At 47.1% G+C, this 25996-nt stretch overlaps 1 protein-coding gene across 2 annotated transcripts; it reads right to left on the bottom strand.

Moving 5' to 3' along the window:
* On the bottom strand, window positions 1–25738 carry LOC120429164 (dual specificity protein phosphatase 10). Of its 2 annotated transcripts, none has more exons than XM_039594371.2 (4): window positions 24717–25738; window positions 19813–19923; window positions 15118–15345; window positions 1–2173 (listed from the first exon to the last, which is right to left on the bottom strand). In XM_039594371.2, exons 1-4 carry the CDS (start codon window positions 24775–24777, stop codon window positions 1521–1523), a joined length of 1053 nt encoding a protein of 350 aa, XP_039450305.1. In that variant the 5' UTR covers window positions 24778–25738; the 3' UTR covers window positions 1–1520. The 2 variants fall into 2 exon arrangements, with proteins under 2 accessions (XP_039450305.1, XP_039450306.1); XM_039594372.2 differs by lacking the exon at window positions 24717–25738 and adding an exon at window positions 24253–24277.
* Window positions 25739–25996: the final 258 nt, after the last annotated feature.

Below are 25996 nucleotides of genomic sequence, written 5' to 3'. Positions count from 1 at the left end.
TTTGCGTTTTCATACTAATTTGTGTTATAATTCTGAGTGTCGACTCACCTCGTTAGCGTTATACAAGACTATCCTAGCAGTTTTTTTGTTTGAATAATTTAAACTTTAACTAGTGAAACGAAAATGTTTCTGCAGAATAAATATTTTTGTTTTTTATGCATCAGGATTATTTTTCCGTTTTTTTACATGTTGCCAATATCGTTACATTTACGCAAACTTCTAAACTTACAATCGTTTTGTTATGCTGGCGCACGGGTGCAATGTGTAACTTGTGCTGCGTTATTGTACATTTGTAACCTCCTTAATCTGGCTTGCAAGAAAATTATCGATTATCAAAACTAAAACAAGTGGCGGGAAAATCAACAAAACAGATTAGAATTTGTACACTCTCACGCTTAAAAGCACACAAAAGCGCAGAATTCTGCAGGTTTCAAAAGATATGTCTTCTTCTTATGAAAATTAACTGTTTGTTTCTCTGCAAATTTCAGGCAATTTATTGTTCTCGTTACAGCTTGTTGTTGTTGTTGTCTGGTTGATTTCGTAAGAGTTATTTAAACCTTAACACAGCCTTTTCAAAAGTGTTGTTTGTTTTAGTAGTAGAAAGTGATTTTGAGGGGGTGGGGTTCAGAGGAGGTGTGCACAACTTTACAAAACAAACATTTTAATAAGTTTTCTCTCGTTTAGAATTTTCCACGATAGACAATCATTTATTCACAGTTTCCTTAAAAATATAGATAGTTCGATTTTCCGTAAATCTACAGTCTCTTAGCACTAATCTTGTTGGCGTACAGAAGTTAACTTAAACAGTAAATGAGACTAGAATTTGCTTTCAGTGTGGGTGTGTTTTTATGTTATATTTAGCTTTGTTTTCGCTGTTTGTCGCAGTTTTATGGCGCTAAATGCTCTCTTCTTGTTGTTGTTTTGTTTGCTCGCATCAACAGGTAAGTTTTGCAAACAATGATGATATGGGGCGATTCGCTTTTTTGATGGGTGTTTTTGATGAAAAACTCAACACGCACTGGCTTGTTGACACTTTTTTTGTTGCTGTCAATCACTTCAAAATCTCTCAGTTTGGAGTGTTTCACTAAATTTTGCCTTAAAACTCATTCTAACAAAGCCGTACTCAGCAATGAGTAAGTGGCATAATAATTTTATGAAATCCGATTGAATTGAAGCCAAATTTGATATTTGCCACCCTACAGAATTCAGAGTAATATTGGTTTGAATAAAATCTGAGTGGCTTTGAACGAGAGTGCAGTTTGACAGTTCACCTATTGCTCTGACGGCATCTGACATTTGACAGCTTGGTACCAGTGTTGCCAGTTTAGGATTTTGACCATGGATTCGAATATATTGGTACACGCTTCTCAACTTACCGAAAATGGCTTAAGAGCTACTATTTACATTTTTGGAGATAAAGTTTATAAATTAGCTTCATTAAAAATAGTTTTTATCACACAAATTTAAGATTATAGCATAAAAGGGACGAAAAAAATTAGGTCTAACTAGCTTAAATCTGATCATGAGCTGGAATTGGAGGATGCTGGCCGCACGTTGGAACTGCTGCTGCTGCGAGCGGGGAAGGGTCGTGGCGCGACGGTACCGATGGGTGTCGCCGGAACCGGTGCCAGCGATTGGGTGGGGGATGGCGTCGATGACGAGGAGGATAGCGAGGAAGGCGAAGACAGGGACGAGGGCGACGAGGGAGGTGACGTTGGGAGTCTCAGCGTCAACCTGGGCGGGCAACGGCCAGTGCTGCTACGGCTGGAGCTGGTACTACTGCTGCTGGCCGTGCTGCACCCACTGTCCCTGTTGTTGTTGTTATTGTTCTTGCTGTCGTCCTCCTCGTCGTCGTCCATCTCCTCGTCATGCGGGTTGAACTTGCTCCCGTTGTTGATCAGGAAGAACGGAGGCTGACTAGGGGGCACGATCGGGGACGGCGGCGGCGGTTCCAGCTTGCCGTCCGCAATCAGCGCCTGCTCCAGCTCCAGCAGCTGACCCATAAAGTTCAGGTTGGGCGAGATGATGGGCCGGGCCAGCTTCACCATCTGGTACGCCTCCAGCAGCGAGACGGCCTTGTACCGCATGACGTAGGCTATCGCAATTGTAGCGCTGCGGCTGATTCCAGCCTGACAGTGCAACAGCACGGTGGAACCACGCTTCCGGGCATCCTCTGCAAAGAAAAGAGAGCGAAAGATACACATTTAATACAAGCCTATTGTGTGATAACGGGCTAAATCCCCCCCATAGGACTTTGGTTTATGACTGACACCTGGTAACCGGGCCTTGAACTACTCTGTACAGAGCGCGGGTGTTTATCTTATCGCTAGATCCGCGGTTCGGAACATCAACCTGCACCGCCTCGTCATTTCGATCATCGCCGGCGGGGTATATTTTTAACTCCAAATCGACCCAAAATAAAACAAAAGCAGTGAACATGATTCATCGTCGCAGGGCGCAGAGTAGATTGACAACAATTGCACAAACATTCGTAGCGCTTCTTTGACAGGTAATTAGCGTTTGTGCCACCCTGCTATTCTGGCGACGCATCAAGTGTCAAAACAACGCAGTTTTGTGACCTCCAGCAGCGGAAACCGCTGCAAATCACCCGCAATTTTCTTAAGCAACACGCTCTGAAGGTCAGAGCTCGGTTGCTTGATCGATTTCAGGCGGAATTTTGTTGTCTCTCTTTTTTTGGCGGACGACGAACGGACGGACGGAGAAGGAAACGTCGAAAGAGGTGTCAATGTTTGATGTTGTGACCATCTCTCGAGCTTTGTTTCGGCTGCTTGAGACCGGGGGTGATTAATCGTTCAGCAATTTCGGTCCCCGTGCACAATGATGTCATTGTACGGCGGCACGGATCGTAGGCGATTGGTCAACAAGAATGGTTGGTCATAGACAAGCGGACGTGTTTGCGCTTCGCTCAGCGAAGTCTGTCAGAAGTCAGGCTGAAGTCGACCAACTGTCAAAGCGACCCCTGGATTTTAATTTCGTACGGAGCGCGCGCACCGCTCGTAAAATTGCGCCGCGGGTGGCACGTGACATGTCTGTGAATGACGCTTCTGCTGGTGACGCATTCTGGTCCGTGATGAATCATCCCACCAGGATGCCTGCGAGTCCTTTTTTGGGAGCTCTTCCCGAGGCGCCGCCGACGGCGGATGTGTAATAGATATCCTTGAACGTCCCAGAGAGAAAAAAAAACCATAGATTTTAATCTCGTTCGTTTTTTTCTCGTCGTTCCGGCAGATCAAATTTCCGGCGCTGTTTATATCCCACGAGGCATAGCAAACAGTTATGATTCGTTTTTAATTTCCCCCTAAGTTCTACTATTCGGAGGGAGATCCGGCTGCTCCATTGTCCTATTCAGAGAGAACCCATGTGGTACACTGTCGTCGCATCTAATCCCTCGTTTTTGGCTGGATACGCCAATTAGAGCTCACTCAACGGCTTCCCGAACGCGAGGGTCCGGATTTGATCCGGAAATTGATTAATGAGCTGCGGCGCGACGCAATCTAACCTCAACCCCGTGCGAATCCCGGCTTTCCGGGGATTCGGAACCCGTTTCATGGGGAAGGAGGTCTCTGTGTTTAATCTGTTTTCCCGTCTCTTTGCTTGCGCAAAGAGCCGTGTGAGAACCAATACGCGAGGCGGCATGAGTCATAACCTCAAAAAATAAACGCACTTCCAGACCAGACGTCCCACCCCGTCAAAGTCAAGCGCTTGACGCTACCGTACTAGCACAGCGGCAATTTTGTTATTAAAACCATTCGACCGTTTAAAACAACAATTGAAATAACAGAAGCAAGAACTCCACGTTCGTCGGCGACGACGACTTCGTCGCGCGCTTCCTGTCCTGGCTTTCATTCAAAAACAAGCTGCGCTGTCACAGTGACAGCATAGCGAACGGAACGAAACACTGACCCCCGGGGGTCATAACGGGACGCGCAATTCGTGTGTTAAATAGCGCATTTCGCTTCCCTTTCACCTACATCTGGCCAATTGTCGACCGTCGACTTCTATCGATGAGTCATCCTAGACTTTCACCCTTAAAAAAGTGTGTGTACGCGCGCTGCGAGTATTGACAGCAATCCCTCCGGCTTTGAGGTTATGGCCTTTTTATTCGTTTCTCCGCAATCGCTCGCTCTCTCTCTAGCTGGGTTCCGAAAGGTAGGGTTTCGAATCCCATTGGGTTTTTAGCATGTTAAATTTGATCCCTTTTTGGACGAGGGCGGCAGTCACTTTGCCGAGATTTGGTCGCATTCCCGGAGAAGGTAAGGGAGAGTTGCAAAAGCTACCGAGGGGCAAAGGGGATTACGGGATCGATGGCTTTAAAGGCTCGTTTGGGCGGAATTTATGGTTGAACCCCCCTCTCGTCTTATATCGACGTTCGTTTTTTCGAGTCAGTTAACTTTCAGTTGAAGTATTGATTGGGGATTACGAAATGGACTGCCGAAGGATCAAGACAGAATTTCTTTTTTATGTTTTGTTTAGTTTTCAAAAGGGTTTATTCTGTTTGTCTTTTGGAATATGGCAACCCTTTCGCAACCAAGCCAATTTCAGGCTTGGTCGGCTTGGTCGATGAGGCAGAACCAAAGCAGAACTGTCAAGTTACACACTGAAGGGAGTTTACTCAAATTTATGTTGTTTCACCTCAAAACCATAAAAGGCTTAGAAAAAGGCAGCCATTTTCGCCATAAAACCAAATTTCAGTTTGATTGATGAGACCGAACTGTCAAACTACACGCTTGCGGTTTTAACTCGAATTTGAGTATTTTCATGTCCAATGCCAAATTATCCTTATTCACTTTGCTCAAATACAAAGAAATACACTGAATTTTGTAACCAGCCAAATTTGAGCTTGGCCGATGAGGCAGAACCAACATACTTAAAGGTGTTTACTCATAGTTTTGTTTGTTGTTGCTCGTCACATCGCCAAATTATAACTTGGTCGATAAGGCAGAACTGTCAAACTACACATCTAAAAACTTCACTCAAATTTGGGTTGCTAAACTTAAAATTCTAACATGATGAACTCGAAAATTCCTTCCATGTAAACGACCCCTCTCAAAAACCAGTAAACGTTTGCGAACAATCGTAAAATTTAATTAAAATCAATGTTCACATCGTTGTCGACCATCATCCGCCTGACGGCGGAGCGGAGTTGGACTCCCGTTTAACGGTCCCGCCAGCTGCTTCCACAGCACACCGTATGAATACCCCGTAAAAACATGCTGCCGCGAATAAATAGTGGGGGCCCAATGAATGGGCATGAAAACAACTCATTTTTATCCTTCATTTTCTTCGCTCCCTCCCCCCTCGGAAGGTTGATGCTGCTGCTGCCGCGATGATTCATTCATTCCAACGGCATTTCATTCATAGTTCTCCTCTCTCCGTTTGTTGCTTTGCACTTGGCGGTGAAAAGGGAAAACGCCACTGTTCTATGACCCTGCACGGAGGGAAAAGTGCTTAAGCGCGCAGGGGTGGGTAAATTTTCACATATGTACGGTGTAATAAAATGCATTCTTCAAATGCTTACAAGCATTGCTGTATCCTGCTCCGACTTCCGAAGGGAGTCGGTAAAAGAGCCAATAAAATAATGTTTATTCCCCCTTCTGGGAATTTTTTCGTAGCTGGACCGAGAGTGAAGGCGCAACCCTGCGCCTTATTGAATCACAAGTAAAACAATAATTTCCCTATATTAGTAGCAGATGTACAAGTGGCCTCATACAAAGTTTTGACACATATTGTGCCGAGGGGGAGCGCTAAGAGATGAAAAATCATGACGTTCCCACCCCTGGCGAAACCAGATGACGTGTCGATAAGGCTGTGCCGTCACCTGTCAGGAGTAATTTATACTCTGACGGAAAGATGGGCCGATAATTAAATCAAAACCCTGCCGGTTCCCGGATTAATTCGAACGCCCACGGAGGACGCGTTCCGCGTTCCAACCCTGATAGCTATCATTTATCACTCGGAGAGTAGACGAAGAGAGGTTTCTGTTGGTTCCCGGTGAAGAGCTTTCTCGAGTGGTGAAGAGGAGTCCGATCAAACAGGAAACTCGATAACGTAAATGACATCATCTGTTGTCATCGTCGAGTTGTTTGATGCGCGAGCGATGATGTAACAGCCCCGATACTCGTCGTTTTGGGAAGAAATGTCATTAATCTTACTGGATATTCCTCCTCCTTGAAAAGGGGAAGAAAAGTCGTTAGGATTCCGAGAGGGGTTGCGAAATTCAATAACACTTTTGAATTGTTTGCGACGGAATCGGTTTGATGGGTGCAATTTCACGCCGAGGAGGCGTTAAAATTGCTCTAATTTCTCGATTGGTTCGTTGCGCAGGGGTAAGGCTGTGCCCATCTGTCAATCACAGTGTAGGGCTGTGCCAAGCTGTCATAAGCGCGCAGCGCTATCGATTGTTAAGTTGTTTGCGACCACTAATTTACATCACCCCACATCGCGCGTTATGGAATGCAGCGAGTGCCCACTGAAACAGACTATGCACCCCGAAGTCGGCGGAGCGCGAGTTTTGTTTACAAAATACCTTTTCATTTTCTGCACCTCAACACCAACACAGCGAAACGAGAGAGACTTGCGCTGGACAGCGTGATCGTGCCCAACATAAAGGCCTTCAAAGACCTTCGCGCGCAGGGAGTCACGCCAGTTGAGCTAACTGTCGGCTGGAACCTGCTCCACGGATGGAGCGCTTTTTTGCGGCGGGGCTCAAAAACCAGATCTGAGCCGCGCTGGTATTGGTGGGAAACCTGATTGGCGTTCAAGTCACCGCCAAAGAATGAGAGAATTGGGAAACTCGCGCGCGCACAGACACACTGCTCTGAACGCTCTTTAGATCGAGATGTGGAGTGAAATTTACGGCCCACAAGAAGCGGTTTCCTACGGCCTTTGCCGTGACGTCAGCAAAGGTCATTCCGTTCGCTGCGGTCTACCTTCGCTTCGTCGTTCGCATATCTTGACCCGAGTTTCGCTCGTCAAATGTGTTGTGTTCGTGCCATTGTGCTGGCATGAGTCATCGTCGACGATTTTCAACGGTCGGCTGAATTTCGGAGGAAAGTTGTACTCGCGTTCAGGTCACCGAACCAAGACCCCCGAATACTGCTTCCTTTCGGCTAGGTCGAACCCTCTCAACCACTTAAAGTGACGCAATGTTTCGCGCCTTATGATCCGCGTGTGAGTCATCGCCTCTAATGTCGCATGCAGTAATAATGGAGCAGCAACCGCCACCGCGCCGCATGTCGGAAGGTCGTAAAAACTCGGTGTGACCTTCCGGCGGCCTGCAGCCCGGAAGAGCACGCAGTTTGGTGTGTTGCGACGCACATAATTTGTGCCAGGGGGAAACGCATTAGTCATTATTGATTTGCTTGGTGGTTGATTAAACCCATTGTTTGGGTAATAAAATGTAGCGTTTATGTATTTTCGGCGCAGCGTGCAGCGCTACTGACAGGTTCAAATTGGGCGTTATCAAACTGTTGTGTTTACTGCTGTCATCGAAGTTGTAAGTAAAATGTTCAAACTGTCGAAAGACACCGAAGTTGTAAGTAAATTGGGAAGAGAAGAGCCAAAAAGGCACGCGGAACTCTTCCCAACACAGTGACAATCGAGCGATGCGGTTCCTGCCTCATCGACCACGCACCACCGGGCCGCACAGGAGACCGCATTATCGCTCCAAATAATCTTTCTACCGCATTTTTTCCACACTATTTGCTCTCCTCTTGAGGTATATGGCATGCAAACAGCAAGCGCCATTGTCTATCAATCCTAGACGGTTGGCGTTACGCGCAAACATCGGAGAAGCCGGTAGATTTCTGCGGGTAGATAACAGCCGCCGTCCCCTACGGCGGTGGATGCTGCGCGTTGACGTCCACAAAAGATGTGTTTCATCTATCATTTTGGTCGGCTTACTTCCGGGCTATTGACCAGCCCTGCTGCGAGCAGCCAGGACTGCTGGAGATTAATCGCCGCCACGCGGAGCGCAAATTATCACGGTCTTTAGCCCCAAACGCCGCCCGTCATTAGGTGGTAATGATCGGATCGGCCGCAAACGTTCCGGCCACAGGGTTTTTCCGGTCCGGAAATCATCTTAGGTCCAGTAGCGAGCATCATCGGACGAAGGGGGAACTTTTTATTGTTATTCTAATCTCTGCTTCCAGCCGGTTTGGATTTGCCTGGGTTCCGCAAGCAAACTCGGGGAGTCGTAGCCGGAGAGAAAGGTGCAGAAAGCCATTAGAGTAATGTACCTTTTTTCGGCAGCGAGTTCCTCCCCCTCATTAGTTGCAGCTTGGCATCAGCATCGTAAAAAGAGGGACGGGAAGATGCGGCTGTCATCCGTCGTCATCGTCGGTTTCAAGAGGTACTCTGGATGAGTCATCCTGCAGGTCGCACAGGGGGAAACTCCAGCCTCGGGTACTTTCCAAGGACTAATCTTTATGCGTACACGGTCCTCCTCTTGTTATTTCGTTGATCTTTGTTTTCGCCACAAAGGAAAAACTTGAAGGGTTGTTTGTGTTGTTTTGTGGGATTTTACATTGACGCAGTGGGTATGACGAGATTCGTGTCCTGAGGGTTGTTGATTGATTGAAATATTTCAGCGCCCTCTTTTTCGGGGGTTTGAGAATTTTCGGGGGTTTGAGAATTTTCAGAGGGATCCCTCACCGAATTTAGGGCACCGTCGTCGGTGACCCTGTTCCAAATGCACGCTCGTCATTTGCGTTTCAAAGTGTTTCCGCGATGACGGAATTCCTTTATTTTCGCCAGGGAGTAGCAACAAACGCCCCCGAGCGCCGTTGTGGAAACTAGGTCCAGGCCATCATAAATTCCCACCGCCGACACCGTTGTTGCTTCGGCGTGCCGTGAGAAAGGGAATCGACTTCATCATCTTTCACGTGACACGTGCGTGACTGAGTGAAAAGCTCGAACAATTGCGAGGGAATGTGTCATTAAAATGTAAAGCCCCTCGGTTTTTATTCGTTTGTCTGTGAAAAGGCATTCCATTTTCCCTGCAAAATGGCCGAAATGTCAACAAAAACTCTTTGTATTCCACCTACGAGAATGCATCTTGCAATCTGAAACAGGTGCGTCCAGCGAATCGTGATCACGCTTAGTACCATTCTGGGCCGCGTAGCGGTGCCACCCTGCAGTTCGTGGGCCCCTCGCAAATGTCAAACCAAATTGTTGTGCAGGAATTTCGAAAGAAAAATCAATTTCTCGACGATGACTCATGCGCGAGACTATTAGTTCGATATTTTCGTGCCGGGCGGGTTTTCTTGGCGTGTCGTTGATCACCTGCGCCGAGCTGAAGCAATGCCGTAAGTTTTCTTTAAGTTTTTTTTTCTTTCTTCTGTATTTGTGCAGACCTCTAAGGGTTTTCACTCTAGCCGCTGCACGCTTTCGCCCCGGTGTAAACATCGGGGTAAAAATAGCGATGGAGCGCGCGGAGGGAAAAGAGCGCGATTAATTTCGCTTCGTTCGTGATTTGGCGCAATAATCAAGTAACAAGATAATAAACGTGTTTCCACGTTGGTTTTGGTTGAGAAAATCGCGCCGTAGGCGCAGATAAAAGGGTTTCGTGGAATTCCTACCCTTTTATCGACAATCTTGGTATGCGAATTCCAAACGTAAAAAATTCCCACCTTTTTAAACAATCTTGGCGTGACTTTTAAAAATGTCAATCTGGTGCAATTTCAACTGTTAATGGCATTGTCAGGCCCTTTTTGTATTGCCCAACTCGGCTTTTCGGCGTGCCGAGGATTATTGACTGGTCGAGTCTGGGGACGACACTCACGACGGCACTAATTCGGCACAGTACACGTAATCGGCTTATCGGAACGTCGCGTTGACACGTGCGACCGTTTGGAGAGCGGCCGGTTGGTCACGTGCCCGACTTTGAAGCGACCGAAATTTAATTGTCATATTTCAAGTTATTATTTCTCAGCCTTATCGCCTGGGGGTGCGGTTGTTCAGGAAGGGCTGTTTGTGGTTTCTCTTCGGCAATACTGTGCATCGTAATGTTGTGATTATTTCTTGAGAAATCAAGCTATTCAGTGTCCTACCCCCCCGCCCAATTCTGACAGAAAACGGGTTTGGCAACCGCATGACAGCTTGACAGCAGGGCACGCGATGATTCATCGCAGGGGTGGACCAATTATCAGCTGCTAACGCTAACGCTAACTGTCCTTGAAGCTCGTGACGGTGGAAAGCTGCTGATTGGTTCCGTGCAGCAATTAGCCGCTGGCTGTCAATTTTGCGGCGATGAATTGGTGCGAAAATCGCACCCACATGCGTCACACAGGATCGATCCATCACACGGGGTGTGGGATCGGGGCGAAATGTCAAAAAAAAAAAAGCGGGAGCCAGATTGTTGACAGTTGGAAACGGCCAAGTACCGGTCGTTCGTGCCAGATAAGAGCTCTGCAAACACAAACAGCAAACGCAGGTTGTTTTGTTTGTCTTTCGGATCCACCCTCGTGTTTTTTGGGTTGTTGGTTCGAAAGGGGGATTACACGATCCTTTTGCGTACCACGAGTGCGTTTCCTTTTAGTATTAGCTGCCACGGTAGGGTTCGTGTAGACCGGTTAATTTCCAACAACCCCTGTTGGTTCTGACATCGCGGTAAAGGATTTATGGGACCGTGCTGCGTATGACGTGTGCCCACGTTTAAAAGTTTTTCGGAAATCCAAATGTTTATCTAAAATTTATCTAAATTTGTTGTTTGCCCAGATAGAGCGAGCGCATCGTTCGTTAATAAATTATGCATGCAAAATGGGTAGGGTTCGGGATGAAGCTGCTCTAGATTGGGACGGATTTTCTTCTGGGTCGCTCTCTAGGGAGCTGTTGGCCAAGGCAAGAACCAAATCAATGGTTTTGCTCCACCGTTTCCATGGGACTAATGAACCGTGCAGCAGGACGGCAAGTGCCAAGATTACTGGTTTGAGCTGTTCGGTTTTAGTCTCTCTCTCTAGTTTGGTCTAATTAGCGTCACGCAATGGCTCCCCTATGTGTGTGTGCTAGCGCAACACATGCTAATTAAATGGCTGAAAACATAGTTTGGTTGAAGGGGTTCCCTCGTCCAACCGTCATCCAACCTGCTGGCGGTGTAGCGACACAGGTGAGGGAAGCCTTGAAAAACTCGTGGCCGCGTATCGATAGCAGCGAAGTCGTTTGAAACCCATTCGTCATACCGCCGGGTGGTTGCAGCGATCTATTGGTCTGAGCGTTAGCACAGCTAAACAGCGGAAGAAACTGCCAACGCTTCCCTGAAAACTGCTTTCCAACGAAACGTCTCTGCGGTGAATGCAATAAAAGTCGGTCTGGCCTGGTTAGAATCATCCTATACATCGCTAGCCAAACATTTTTGTTACTTGTAACTCTCACTCCGCTTGTCTGTGCCCCGACACATTATCGATTGATTGCGGTTTGCTCTAATCCTAGACACTAGTATTACCTCTACCATGCGTGGTTTCAAAGAAATATGACTCATCGAACTAGTCCGTCTACCGGCTGGTTGTTGCAAAACCACTTGAAACCTTACAACAGTTCTCAAACGTCAAACGAATGACGTCCGCCCGTTCTTGAGGAAGCAGTTTACCATTTGCACAGATTCAGAAGTGGCAATTAAGCGCCGCACCGCGGGCAATCTAGGACGGCTGATAACCGGGGGCTACCAACACCAACAGACGACCCCGACCGCGAGACGAACTTATCAAAAACAATTATGGCGCGCGTTGAGTCATACGCCGTCAGCAGAGTTGTTATTATTCAACCACGTAAACATACTAGTGCTCTTGTCTCTGCGATAACAGCCGGAGCGAGTGTGTGTGGCAAAGAATCAATACGCAAGTAGACATACAAAGTTCTGCAAACAGAACCAAACCTAATTTGGTCGATGAGGCACGCAAGACTTCGCCGCAAAAAAAAAGTTGAGACGCGAGCTGGCAAAAACCGTGCACGGAAATCTCAATTAACTCCAGTGATTCATCAAAGGCTTGTTAAATCTGGGCAAAAAATGAGAAGCTCTGCTCCTTTGGTTGATAATAATCTTTTGTTTACTTGCGTTCATCGGAAGATGGGCCGCCACAGTAATCCGTGTGAACCAATCGCTTATGGCTATAAATGGAAGCCAGCAGCAGCTGGTGGTGATGGTGACACAAGTGATACTTTTGCCACTTGAGGAGCGTTGGTGACAGCATCAGTTTGAGGCATTTTTTTGTTGGGTTAATGATTCAGATGGTTGAGCTACGTGAGGTAAAAGGTTTGCATGGCATTTGCTGGTTTAGGCTTCGCTATCGCAGCGTGTCACATGAAGAACTACTCTCATAGTATTAGAACTTTACAACAGCGAACTAGTTGAAAGGTTAACAATAGACAAATGTAGAGCTTAAGCATCGCCATAACATCAAGTTCAACGTTGAACAACTTTTGTGACATAACGACTTTTCCAGTTCACGGCAACTCAACGGAAGTGTCCGTGCCTCCAGGTACGTTACGAATTCGCTGCAAGTGCAGCCGCCGCGGAGTTGAATGATTTTTAATATTTTCAATTCTTTTCGCGGCTGTCCGCATTCGGACGGTGTTGTGGTGGTGAAAGAAGCCAAAACTGCCGCCGCGCCGCGCGCTTCCAATAAGCTTATTTATATTTACATTCGGCGGCGAAGAACTGCGCACTGCTGTACCGTGTGGGGCTACGTAAGATTTAATTTTAGCCCGCACACACCACCACCAAACTCAACTTACATTGGCGAAGACAGAAGTAGAGAGAGTGGTGTCAGTGGCCACGCCGGGTCACGGTGGACTCGCGGGGCTCGCGTTTGTGGTCCATTTGTGCCGGTTGGTCGAATATAGCAGTGACATCAGCCACGCGGACATGCCCCTCTGTCACTGTTTGGGGTGCTTGCGGCAAAATTAATCGACACGTTTTCGAGAGAGTGCACCTTCTCGGATAGATGCATAACTGTCCTGAACAAGGCAACTATTACCGGGCGTCCTTGAAGCATACCACCACTTCCCGAAGTCTCTTTGTGCCTCGAGAAGAACAACCTTTCGCGGGCTGAAAGGTCTCTAGACAATCTAGGAAGTGGTTGAAGTTCTTGAAGTCGAGCACCTCTCGCAAAGCGAGTAACGGCACTATCATCCAGCGCAGGTCACCGCAGCAACATAGCCAGACACTTCCTCTTCATGGTTGAATGACCACGCGCATACACAAATTCATTCACGTTGCGCGATAAAAAGTGAAACCGCAGCCGGAAGTTAGCGTTGATATGTCGCGCAGCGACCTCAAACGCAAAGCGTGAGAACATTTGTCTTGACATTTGTAGCGTTTCGTTGACGTCTGCACCGCACAAACAATAGCAGAACGGCGCGTTACGCTTCGTAACGCCACGTGACCCCAGCAACCGCAGAGGAAAGTGCCACCCGCGCTCTTATCGCGCTGATATCATCGGGGCCGCGATAAGTCCTGCTCAGCCGAGTCAATTGCCAGCAGGCTTATCATCGCTGTCCGCGATTGCACCGGACTGTATGGCGCGGCGAGCCGAGCAGGAACTTAAAAAGTGCTAATCCGACCGTAATTATTGATTTACAAGCCAGCAGGCACTTGAACCAACCAGCACTCGTTTCCTTCTCCTCTAGGTAAACACCATTACACGGCGAAGGTAGGTTAGGTTCCACGCAGGCAGAGCGTTTAAAAAACCATCAAGTACCGAGCTGCGATGAGTCATGCAGACCAGCTAGCTAGCTCGTCGACGACACATCCACACTTCAAGTACCAGCGTACCAACACAACGCGGGTCACGCGAATAGAGGAAGCCGTGCACGATAGCGAGCAGCGCGCGATGTTCGTAGGTATTTGTGAGCTACGACGACGACGTTGCTCTACCTGTAGCTTGCAACTGATTAACTTTCAGACTGCGACGTTCTGGCGATGGAGCGTTTCTTGAACCGAACTGGGACGCTTGAACTATGCTCGATGAGTACGGGGTTATGGACCGCGAGGAAGTCTTGCTAATCATGAGTAGAGAACAATAGCATCATTAAGTCAGGAACTTCGAGGAAGCTTTAAATTTGTCGATGAGGCACGTCCAAGTGCTGTCATTCATTAACCATCACAAGTCTAGCAAAGCAACGTAAAATAACAAAATTCGAAGTGTAAACGAACAGTATCCTGCTCGTTCCTAATGTCAGTATTGATATTTATGATCAGGATGCACTCTTTGTGTACACTTTGTTTTCGGTTCTTTTGCAATGTTTTGCTCGAAGTAAGTTTTGAGGAAAATTGGTCGATGAGGCACGCTGAATTTACTGTCAATCATCAACCGTCAACAACCCAGTCATGAAATATTCTAGCAGAGCTGGTTCTGTCAGAATCCTGCTAGAACGGTGGAACATTACTGCTAGAATGCTGTAAGAATATCCAGCTCTGTGAGAACTCTGCTAAAATCCTGCTAGAATGTCGTGACTGGGAATAGAGTAATCTACGTGCGTATGTATTGCGTGTACGTACACGAAAATAAAGTGAGGTTACATTGCGTACGCGAAACGTCATAAAGCTCTATTGGCTGATGCTCGAAGTGATTTGTTTACATTTTTTCGACTCTCCATGCAAACGTCAAACAAGAAAAAATTGCTGCCGGATCTTTTCCGGGAGCGATCCGGAAAAAGATCCGACAGCAATTTGTACTGATTTGACGTTTGTTGAAAGTGACGAAAAGTTTGGTTATGTTACTGCTTGCAAAAAAACAATAGGTGGTGGAGTTGGAACTTTTTGAGGATATGGAGACAATATTACAGTCGATAAAAGTGTTGACAAGCCGGAGCTGTTGCTGTCATTCTAGAAAGCTTAATTCAATGTCGGAGTCGGCAAATCTTGAGAAGTCGATACTGAGTTAATTAAACAATTTTGTAAGGAAGTTGGAATCGATCAACTACTCAGTCTGTGTTGATTGAAACGTAGATTATACTGTGTTTCGACGCAGATTTGCGCCTTCTTCAGGGTCGTTCTTCTTAAGACTCAACCATAGTGAAGATCGTGCGATTTAGTAACGCTTTTTTCGGCGAGGCACGTTACCCAGGCTGTAAGTTAGAACAATAGCAAACTGCACTTACCGATAAAGTCAAAAGCCTCCTGGAAGTACTGCTTGATGTTCTGGTGCGGCGTGTCGCTGGCCGGGATCTGTTTGTAGCCGAAGCCTGGCTGCAGCAGGCAGTCGGCCGGTTGTTGGCAGGTAACGTTCAGGACACAGTTGGCTCCCACGGTGGTCGGGTCGATCGCGTCCCGGCCGTTCCCGAGCAGCAGGAAGGGAAACACTGGCGATGCGGGATGCGATTCAATGTCTGTGAAGGAAGGCGAAAACACACAATTGTTTTAATTGGATCGAATTTGTGTGAGTCATTGATATCGATTGATGGTTAAAAGTGGGGTGGGCACCGAACGATTGGGCAATAAATTCCCGGCAAATTAATATAAACACTTGCGCCGTCCCGCAGGGCAGGCACCCTGCGAGGACGCGTCAGGCCAACAACAAGGCGAAATCAAAAGGCGATAACGAAATACATCAATATAGCATCGACCATGTGTTGTGCGCCGTACACAAACACAAAAGTTAAGAAATTGGAGGGCGTCTGATTAAAATCGACCGACCGAGGCGAGGGTGAGTGTCAGAAATGAGTCACTGTTTGACACTTTTGTTGTCAGCCAGCACGTTAAGAGTGCCGAAATCGTGACTGGGCAGTATTGATTGTAACCCGATATCGACTCCGACATGTTTGGTCAGAACGGGTGGTGTAAGGGATATCTGCTTGAGAGAACATCGTTTGACGCGGTGATTTCCGCTTGACGGATAAACGATCAGTTACGACACGTGTCCGCTGCACAAAGTGACTGCACGTTACTGATTATTACCTTTTTTTAGGGAATCGGGGCTAACCCGGCCGGTGGTAGAAAGTAAAACTTGCCATCTCTGATAATGTGCAAAAAATGCCATTACCGTGATTGTGGCGCGGTCAACGGACCGTGAGCTTGAAGCAAAGTTAAAAAAAATGTATTTTTACTCGAAACGGCAGCGTATTACGAAACACTGTTGCCGCTAAAACCAATGGTTTCAGCTTGCATCACCACCACCACACTGCGGCGACCGCCTGTCAGCGAAAATTTCGTTTATCCGTCATAATATGATCGTTTTGCTGATTAATGGGGGCCGCGAGCGTGCAAGCTCGCTAATTGTCGCGTAGTTCGACAACGCGGAGCAAAAGGAGCAAGTAGCAGTAACAAAAACGAATGAATGTATCCATGTAAACCATTCATTACTCCAAATTAGGGCCTGAATGAGACTGAGAGGCGAGTGCTCACCCCGCGACACATGCGAGTTTAATTAATTTGATCGTCTCGGCTGGTTTCCGATTTCGCTGCGCAATATCGCCGTGATCGACGCAAACGCTCCACTCATCTGTCGCACATCTATGCGAATGGAGTGACTCATTTGATTTATAACCCGAATAGGGAACGCGCTAAAAACCGCACTTTTTTGTGTGTATGACTTTGTTATTCTCACTCGATCATCTGCTCGGCGCGTCATGTGATACTACTGTCAACGTTTCGAGTACAAACAAATACACAGTATCAAAGTTCATTTTTTGCCGTACGCATCTCTTTTTCTCGGTCGAGTAAATTGCCACCAATTGTGCAAATTATCACGCGCGAGAGTGCGCGGAAGGCTAAAAATAGTACCCGAACACGTGCTAGGACGCCATCTTGGAAAAAAAAAATAACGCTCGCAATACCCACATATCATTATGCCATCATCATCATCATAGTATGCCGCGCGCGCAATCCAACTGATTTAATTTAATGGATCTGATTACTTTGATTGCGTTTCTCCGCGGTGCCGTGGAAGATATCGTGCGCTAACGTTAGCGGTTTTTGAAAGTGCATCAAACGTTTAGCAACGCGGCGCTGCCTCATCGACCAAGTTGGAAGTTTGACAGGTCGTCCAGTTCGACAGGGGCGCGCTCGAAGCGACTCAAAAACAATAGAAATTCCTCAACCCCTAAGCGCAATCGAGTGGGAGGCAATCTTCGCTCGACCGTTACTACCGCCGACTTATTGCTAACGCTTGTTGGTCAAACAAGCAAAAAAAACGCTACCCCCATTGGAACAGGTTTGCCGTTGCGTCGCGATCATCACGGTAGACAAATTACAATACTCGTTTTTTGGCGCTTGGCGCTTAGCTAGTTTTTTTTTGTTTGCAATCAAGCAGGTCGTGTTCCGTTTTCGTAAACAAAGAAGCGTTTGAGAGGTGTCGAAAGCGAGGTTGATTCTACGATTCTTGATTGTTTCCAGCGAATGGGCGAGCGAGAAAGTTGCTTGACCGTCCTTGAAGTCGGAGACAGACAACAACCGCCAGCAGGAACCCCTTTCTCCTATTTATAGTGTGAAGAAGGAGCGAAAGAGAAATGAAGCCTGCTTCCAGCGTCTATGTTTATGTTCACCACGACCACCATCAACAGGTGAAATCTTTTAAACGCAATCCGTTACGGCGGCCAACACGCTTCAGCTGTTCGTTTTGGAACGTCGTCGTTGACATTCCAAGCGGCGAGACCGAGTCTGTGTCGTTTGGACACAGAACAAATCTCATTAATCAAACGGCGCAAATTGACAGCGGGTTCGACATGTTGTTCGTCCCCTTGGGAAGCAGTTAGCACCGACGACGACGACGCATTTGGTTTATTTTCGCGAATGACATCATTCTGAGCGCGCTTGACCACAGATATAGACACACAGAGAAAGAGCTGAGCTGCAAAAAGAGCGCGCGATGAGTTCATAGTTATTCTCCGAGGCGAGTCTTCTGTCAAGCAGGAACGCAAATCATGTAAACATGGGTTGTAATTTTGTCACTACAAGCTTTTAGCGCGACCGAGGGGTTATCGAACTGTCCTGGGTCAACATCGCAAAGGCTGTGACATTAAATTGCCTTATTTAAAACTTTAAAACAGTTTAAAACCAAATCATAGACTAAAATTCAAGATGGCGATCGTTGTCAGCTGGTCCGAACTGTAATGCAAACACCCCTTAGGTGCGATTTTTCGCAGGCAATAAATAGAAAATTCAGCGAGGCTGAACACATTTCGAACATTTTCCGCATTATTAAGTGTCAACCACGACAAACGTAGCGGCCGAGGGGTTGTCCACTTAAGAGAGAGAGCGAAAAAAAAAAACAGTTTTGACAGTTATTACACTTTGACGAGTAATTTTAGCACGAGCGCAAGCAAATGTGTGTCTAATGCCGAAAATATGCTCGAATGTGTCCACTCCTGGTTTGTTTGACCAACTGGCCAACTAACCGTTCGCGCCTTCTTTAATGTAGAAAAGTGATTGCAATTTGTGTGTTTTTATTGCGCGCCGCGATGGTGATGTTAGTGTTGTGTGAACACGACTTAAATTGAAGCTCTCAAATCAGACTCTGACTGTCACATGTGTACAAGCGTGCAAATAGAAGTGATTTATTCCGCTGTCACGGTGTGGTGTGACACAGTCTAATGCAGTCCATTTGCATCGCCGATTGGCTGGCTTGTTTGGGGCAGTGTCTCTCTCTCGATCCATATTAGCTTATACGCGCACCCGGGGTTGTAGTTTAGCTCGCTAGTTTACGTAATTTGGATGCGCACGGCGAAACTGCTGGCTGGATTGACTGACATCAGTGTTGCCAGCTGGTTGCGATAACCTGGAGCGACCGGATCCATCTCCGTTATCGCAATGGCGCGCGCGCGTCATGTTTATATTTCGCTCTCGGACACGGCGATTAAAAGTCGCTCACATGTGCTCTATTTACGCTTACTCAACGCTTCGCACGACTGGCCGAGGATCGCCAGAGAGCCGTTTCACGACGCGTTGCACCGTTTGACAAGTTGCCACCTTCAGCATTTTCGGTCTTGATGCGTCAATGTCAACAACGGGGAAGGTGAGCAACTGTCAAACTGTATTGAAAGTTCTTAGAATTTTGACAGCTCGTGCTTCATCTACAATTCCACTCTATGGATCGTCGTTCCATATTGCTTGTTGGATTTTTTTTTCCTGAATGAAACTTAATCCGGTACTCTTCCATTGAATGGCGGGCAAGAGCCGTGAATGTGAGAAAAACAATAAAATTTAATAATGAATTACCCGTGCAGGGTGCACCATGAATGAAAGTTGTGTGTACAACAATTCGCTTCTCCCTTTTCGACAGGGTTTCGGTTGGGTCCGCCACCATTGTAGGTACAAACTGTTGGAGACAGCAACACGTGTAAAAACGCCCATGTCAACACACACTCGATGACGTATGGGGAACCGCTTGTTTACAGCGTGTGCACATTAACGGATCGTGAAATTTACATCTGTCAGACTTGCGGCGCAGCGTAAACAAACGCGACGGCTGATATCTGCGCACCAAAATCATAACAAAGCGCGGAGCGCTGCACGGAGTAAATACTAATGAAGCGCGGCCGTTTGTCAAGCAGGTCCACACCCACACGCGCTCTGCAAGTTTGTTTCCGGCATCTCGGGTGGGCATTAATAGAAGCAAGAAACCAACCAACACACATCAAGAAGTCAGCGCTGATAAAACCGCTTGACCGCACTGCGAGCGAGATCTGTTCGGCCTCAATGGGTTCTGATGGGGCACAATTGTTGACTTCCTGGATCGGCTCCTGACGCGGGGTCGTTAATCGAATTAACAAAATACACAAACGCGCTGACCAAATCAATCTCAACGAGTCCCTAATCAGCTTTAAAAGGATAATTTGGGGCGATCTCTGGATACTCACCGTAGGACACGGCCGGACTGGAACAGCTGCGGGCCAGCGGTATCCGGGTTCCAGGCGTGATCGATGAGTCATCGCAGGTATCTTTGTGCCGTTTGTGCGGGTTGTGGATCGCTGGAAGAAAATAAGGGGCTCGGTTAATTCGTGAAATGTTAAAATAGTCTGTGTTTTGAATGGTTGATTTCGACCGAGAGGAATTCGGCTTTTGACAAATTTCATAGGGCTGATTAAAGTAACAGGTTCGCTACACCTCATCGACCAATGTTGGATATAATGATGGATAAATTCGTATTAACTTTTCAATAGGGCGAAACCGAAGATGTAAACAAACAATCTATCCCTCTTTCTCTAGTGACAGTTCACTTTGAGTAAGAAAGGGATTGGGAGCTTGTTTACATCTGAGGTTTCACCCTATAGGCGATCAAACGTCAAAATTACCCCTCACTGGAGGTCGCTGAAACTTGGGGTGATGTTAACATTATATCCTAAAGAGAGCAAATCGGTTTGAAATTTGAAATTGTTTTATTTTATCGTAAAATCGACATTTGTAAAACATTATACCATTTTTGGGTAAGAAATAAAGAGCTAAATTGATATAAACAAAAATGTTTTTGTGATGGCCGATATAACCTGTGCATTATTTGATTCAAAATAAGGACATTTTTCAATCAACCAAAACCTAATTTATTAATTGAGAAAGCAAGTTTTTCAAGTGGACTAATGTTCTTTAAAGTCACTTTTATCATAAAAGCAAAGCTGTGTCTCAAAAATTTATATTGGATTGATTTTCAAAATTAGCAATCTAACCTCATTCTCGCGTTTTCAATCCGGATCTCAGAATTTTCAATGAAAATGGCAACTGAGCAAAAATTCAAAAAAAAAAAAAAAACAATCGATAATACTTTTTGTTTCTTACCTCCCGTTGACTTTATTTTAATCCACATGACCAGTTTTCATTGAAAAAACTTTAAAATAGTTTCCACTCCCCTTTGCACTTATCGCGCAAAAATGTAAACGTAACCTTCCACCAAAGTGCTCCTACACGAATTTAGATGGCGAATCGTGTTTTTAGCTTTGGTTTTGGGGGCCTATTCAAAAGTTCATACGGAAATTAATACGATGCTCCGGAAGATTTCTAGTTGAGTTTGATTAGACTTATGGTACGTTCGTTTGAACAGCCGGTGCTGCACTCGTCGGTGCCAGTTTTGGTTCAATCGAACGTCATTTTTCAGTGTGCGTGGAACTCGCATGAAACTGAAAAAATATCGAGTGCGGCACTAGAGTTTCAGTTCCAAGATGGCGGCGAAACTCGTGCGGAACTAGCGCGAGTTTCTTCAAACAAACACTTTGACAGCTCTGAGTGCGGCACTCAGTGTGGAACTAACCATCAAACGAACGTACCATTAGACGGAATTGGGTTTTGCTCAAATGACAGCTTAACTTTGCCTTATCGACCAAAGTTTGTTTTGGTTTCATAAGCGACGCACAAAAGGAGATTAAGGAGCATTCTTTTATTACGTAACGTACTTGGGGAGATGGGGGTCGGAAGCTGTGTTACATTAAAAAATTACAAAATTTTTAAAATTTGTATGGAAATTTTGTTGCGAAGGGGTTGGGGAGGGGATCCAAAAATCGAAATTTTTGAGTTACGTAATAAAAGAACGCTCATTATAGTTAAATTTGGTAAAAAATGTGGAAAATCGACAACTAGTAAATGCCTTATCGCCCAAACACTGTTTTGATGATTTTTCGATCAAAAAAATAAGCTGTTGGTTGGGTTTGAGATAGAATTCCACTTAGTTTTCAAGAACTGAGCATTGAAGACGTGGATCTACCTCATCGACCAAAGTTTGTTTTGGTGTTCAGAGCGAAAAAAAAGGCTTTCACGACAATCTTAAGGGCTCAAAAACCATAAAAATCGAGTCTAAACCCAGCAAAAATACGCTATTTGACAACGCTTTGTTTACTCTCTGCGGGCCTTCTCGCCGTGAGTCATGATCGCGGCCCCTCAGCGGGCTTGGGGGAACAGAACTGAGCATTGAAGACGTGGATCTACCTCATCGACCAAAGTTTGTTTTGGTGTTCAGAGCGAAAAAAAAAGGCTTTCACGACAATCTTAAGGGCTCAAAAACCATAAAAATCGAGTCTAAACCCAGCAAAAATACGCTATTTGACTGCGCTTTGTTTACTCTCTGCGGGCCTTCTCGCCGTGAGTCATGATCGCGGCCCCTCAGCGGGCTTGGGGGAACAGGTCTGGCTGTGCCAACGACGATGATGGCTGCTTGAGAAACTCGTTTGTTACGTGGTGGTGTGGATACCTGCTTGGTGAAGAAATCCACGTACACGAAACAAACTTGAAAAGGTCGTATCTCTCGGTGCTGGCCGCTTTTTGCAGCGCGCTCCTCTCAACAAGTGACGCGTGCAAAACGGGTTGGCATTTTTGTAGCGCTTGGTCAGGTCAGGTCTTTTGTGTGCAAGCGCGAAGAAAATGGCGATCGGCGAAGTCTTCCTGGTTTGCAGGTGGATTCGGGATGAAGATCGTAGTCGTAAACGGGGGTTGATTGACGGCTTCTCGGCGGGTTCTCGGATGCCACGGGGGTAATGAAGACATTAAACGCTCCCGAAATAGTGCCGAAATGATGCAACTGTTTACTCCCGGGGGGCAATTTACGACCTGCCGTGACTCAGCAATCACTCCTGCAGGAGAGATCTGGGTCCGGGCGAAAATAAATGTTTTATTGCAACCGCTTCAGCTCATCATTCGGGAGATTGAGCGTAAATCAGCGTGATTTATAGTGGACGGTTCGGCGGATCTTCCACACGAATGGTTCTCTGGGCCATGTCTCTGCAATGTCTGCTCAATATCTCGAGTAGCAGAGCGAAAAAACCTCACCAGCAATCACCAGCGTTTGTCGGTGGTATGTTTCCCTTCACTTGGCTCGGGACCACTCTGCAAACCGCTGCAAGAGGTAGCGGAGCGCGATCGACCAATGCGAGAAGGAGCAACATAAAATTTTACACGCAATACTCGCAAGGCCGTTCTCGGCCGGCCAGCAGGTTCGTGAGCAGCACCCTCCATCGGTATGTAATTTGAACCGACGGCGCAACACATTGCTGCCGCGGTCCTTACCCCCTCGTGACTACCATCAACCGGGTGGACCCCTCGTCACCAATTAAAAATAAACTCTCTCTCACTTCTCGCCGCCAACTCGGATCGGGACTCACCAGCAGAAGAGCAGGCTGTGACTCAGATGTTCATAGGAGATTTAATTTAAAAATAATACATCCATTTCAGATCAAGCACCCGCTGCGCGATCTTCTTCTTCGGTGGACCCCCCGGATCAGCCGCGCACAAGGGAGGGCGAACGAGGGGTAGATTATTTTCATTTTCTTTCCTGCTTCAGATTTTGCTTCGCACACACAACTCTCTGTGTGTATCTTTCTTCATCTTGGCTGCTGCTGCTGTTTTCACATATTTTGAAACATACCCGCTCGCTGTTTGCACGCCGTTTACTCGGTTGGCTGCGGTTGCGATTCAGCAGACCGACCGAGATATGACTCATCCGTCAGCCAACTCGGTGAAACGATTAGGCGGGATGGAAGCGGGTAGAAGCAGACGGAGGGGGACCGACGTCTGTTGCGTTTCTGGGGGCCCGCGCACACACAACGTGAAGAAGTTAATGATCGACATCTCCTTTGAGCAGTAGTGCTGCATGCACACGATTTCTGCGCAGAAGATTGACTGATGTTTGGTCGATGAGGCGAAACGTTTGACGTTTCCGGAAAACACTGACGAAGCCCTCCTGAAGAAGACTTTGTGGCGGGTTGAAACGTTGTGAAGCAGCTCCAAAACCGCTGACCAAGCCTCTAGCTTTCTCCACGGTCGGATTCCCGGAGCGGAGCGGAGCGCGTGTTGGCGGCCCGTCTAGACGGCATTCATCATCGGCAAGCGATGCAGAAAATTCCCGGTTTCGCGTTGCTCTTTCGCGGGCCGACTCGCCGTGGTCAGGAGTTCCCGGAATCCCCCTCGGTGCACATTATGTATTCTCCATGAATCACGGTTCAGTTCAGTGACTGTGAGTTTCCCGTTCCCGGAAGAGACATTTGATTATAGTTTTGCTGCGGCCGGGGCTCTGATGTCACTTTGGAGTTATCTCCGCGTGTACGGAAACCGCAGATTTCCAGTGAAAGGTTGGCTGAGTGAACGCGTTGTGTTTGCCTTCTGAAATGTGGCTGTTGAGTTCTAGCAAACCAAGTTGTAGATAACGCTTTCAGAACTATTCAGCAGTGAGCGCTTCGAACACGTGTGTTCCGATTGAAAATAAGTCACGGTTAGAATCCGCCGATTTCACCTATGTTTTGGCAAGTCTTGAAGTGTCAAACGCAACCAAGGTGAGCAACGCTAAAGGTAAGGCAACTGTCAAACGGAAAAGACCAACCTACCGGAAGCCATGGCCGACAGAAGGATGCGTAAACGAGACAAACAGGCTGGAACCGACGGCGGAAAGGCGCACGGGACGGACACTTGTCGTCGGTATTTCTGTCGGGGCAAGACTAATGGTGTCCGCGCGCGGAGGATGCTGCCAGAGACACTCAGTCGTCGGTGCCGAACGACCGAAAGAAGCGCGTTGTTGCAGAAGGAAGAGCGCGCCGCGCGGATTTGCGCGTCGTGCTCGAATGGCAGTCTAATTATAAAAATATAAATCTGTCGGGTTTTCGGGTGGAGGAACGGAAAGGAAAGGTGGGTGGACGGACGGAGCAGGTGGGCAGGGTTGACCGATGGAGGGAAGACTCATCGCCGAGGCATGCGGTCTAGTTTTTTGAGGACTTTGAAAATAGATCTTGGCGTAGTAGGGAGGTGAGCCGAGCGTATCCGCGTGCTTGGTCGATGAGGCTGTACAACTTACCGAGCTTGGTGGCCGGCATGAGCCGTAGTCCGAGGCAGGTCGATTCGCGCTTTATCCTCATCTTGGTGGACGTTGTGGCGCTGGTTGTCACCACCGTTGTGCCGGGTGATGACGACGACGGTGACGGTGGACTCGAGGATCGCGTGGAATTGGTGTGAATTTTGACAGGTTGTTTTTGGGTACTCCAAGCTCCAAGAGGTTGGGGGTGATTTAACCGAGAAGCAATCTCCGTATGATCACTGTTTGTTTGTGCAGCGGCACCTTCTATTTAGAAATGATCTCACTCGATCGGGATCTTCGTGTACCGAACGCGGGCCCTTCTCTTTGCGAGAATATTGTAATGCACTCAGAACAAGGCAAAATGAATCACTGTTATTCACTTAACATTATGCAACTGTTGTCGAGAGCGATTGAGCGCAATTGACTCCTTGTTGTTTGCTTCTTTTCTTCGAGTTTCCTCTTCACTTTATCAATGCCGAGGCCCAATTTATTCGCACTTGTTACACTATATGTGTTATTTATTATTCTGCTCCTATCTTTACAACCTTCTGTACTCGAATAAACTCGCCTCTACCCCGTTTGTATACTATATATAGGCGTGTTGGTTGTGTTTGGTAAAAGTATTGGTCGTCTGAAAGCACTTGATTTCACTTTATATCACTCGTTTATGTTTTGTTACAATTTCGGTATCTCCCTTGTTTCTTTGCTTCGCGTGGTGTACCTGTACAGTACAACCGCCTTGATGAGTAATCCGTGTGTCTGGCTGGCTTTTCGGGGTTCTCTGAACCTCCCGTATCGGTTAGCAAGCGTTGGCGGTCAATCGACTGTGTCAACCACGCGTTCCGAAACTATTCACCAAAGGGTCTGTCGCGAACCCTACAACACGGTGAGAGCAGGACAGTGCGACGACACCGAGCGAGAGCGAGAGAATCCGAACAACGTAAAGGTCTGTGGGACACGCGTGCGTCTCGTGTGGACACAGAATCACGAATGACTGTCCCGGACTGACTGACTTGCTGGCTGGCTACGGTGCCCGCTACATCAGGCGCTCATATTTCGCGCCCTCTCACCAATACAGGCGCGCGACTGCGCTGGCATCAATACATTGGAACAGCTCGGGTGACGTCACGCGGAAATGAGGGGACGGGGACAAAACAGTTCATAGGTGTTGATAGGAGTGCGCGCAATGATGAGCGATGCACGTGTCCAGGATCCAGGTGCGTGTGCGACCAGGAATGCAAATTTCAATTGATGGACTCGACAGAAATGGACGAATCACG

This window comes from Culex pipiens, chromosome 1 (assembly GCF_016801865.2).
Source record: "Culex pipiens pallens isolate TS chromosome 1, TS_CPP_V2, whole genome shotgun sequence".
NCBI classification, from domain to species: Eukaryota; Metazoa; Arthropoda; class Insecta; order Diptera; family Culicidae; genus Culex; species Culex pipiens.
Note: the sequence above shows the minus strand (reverse complement) of the source record. Positions and strands in the feature narration are given on the sequence as shown.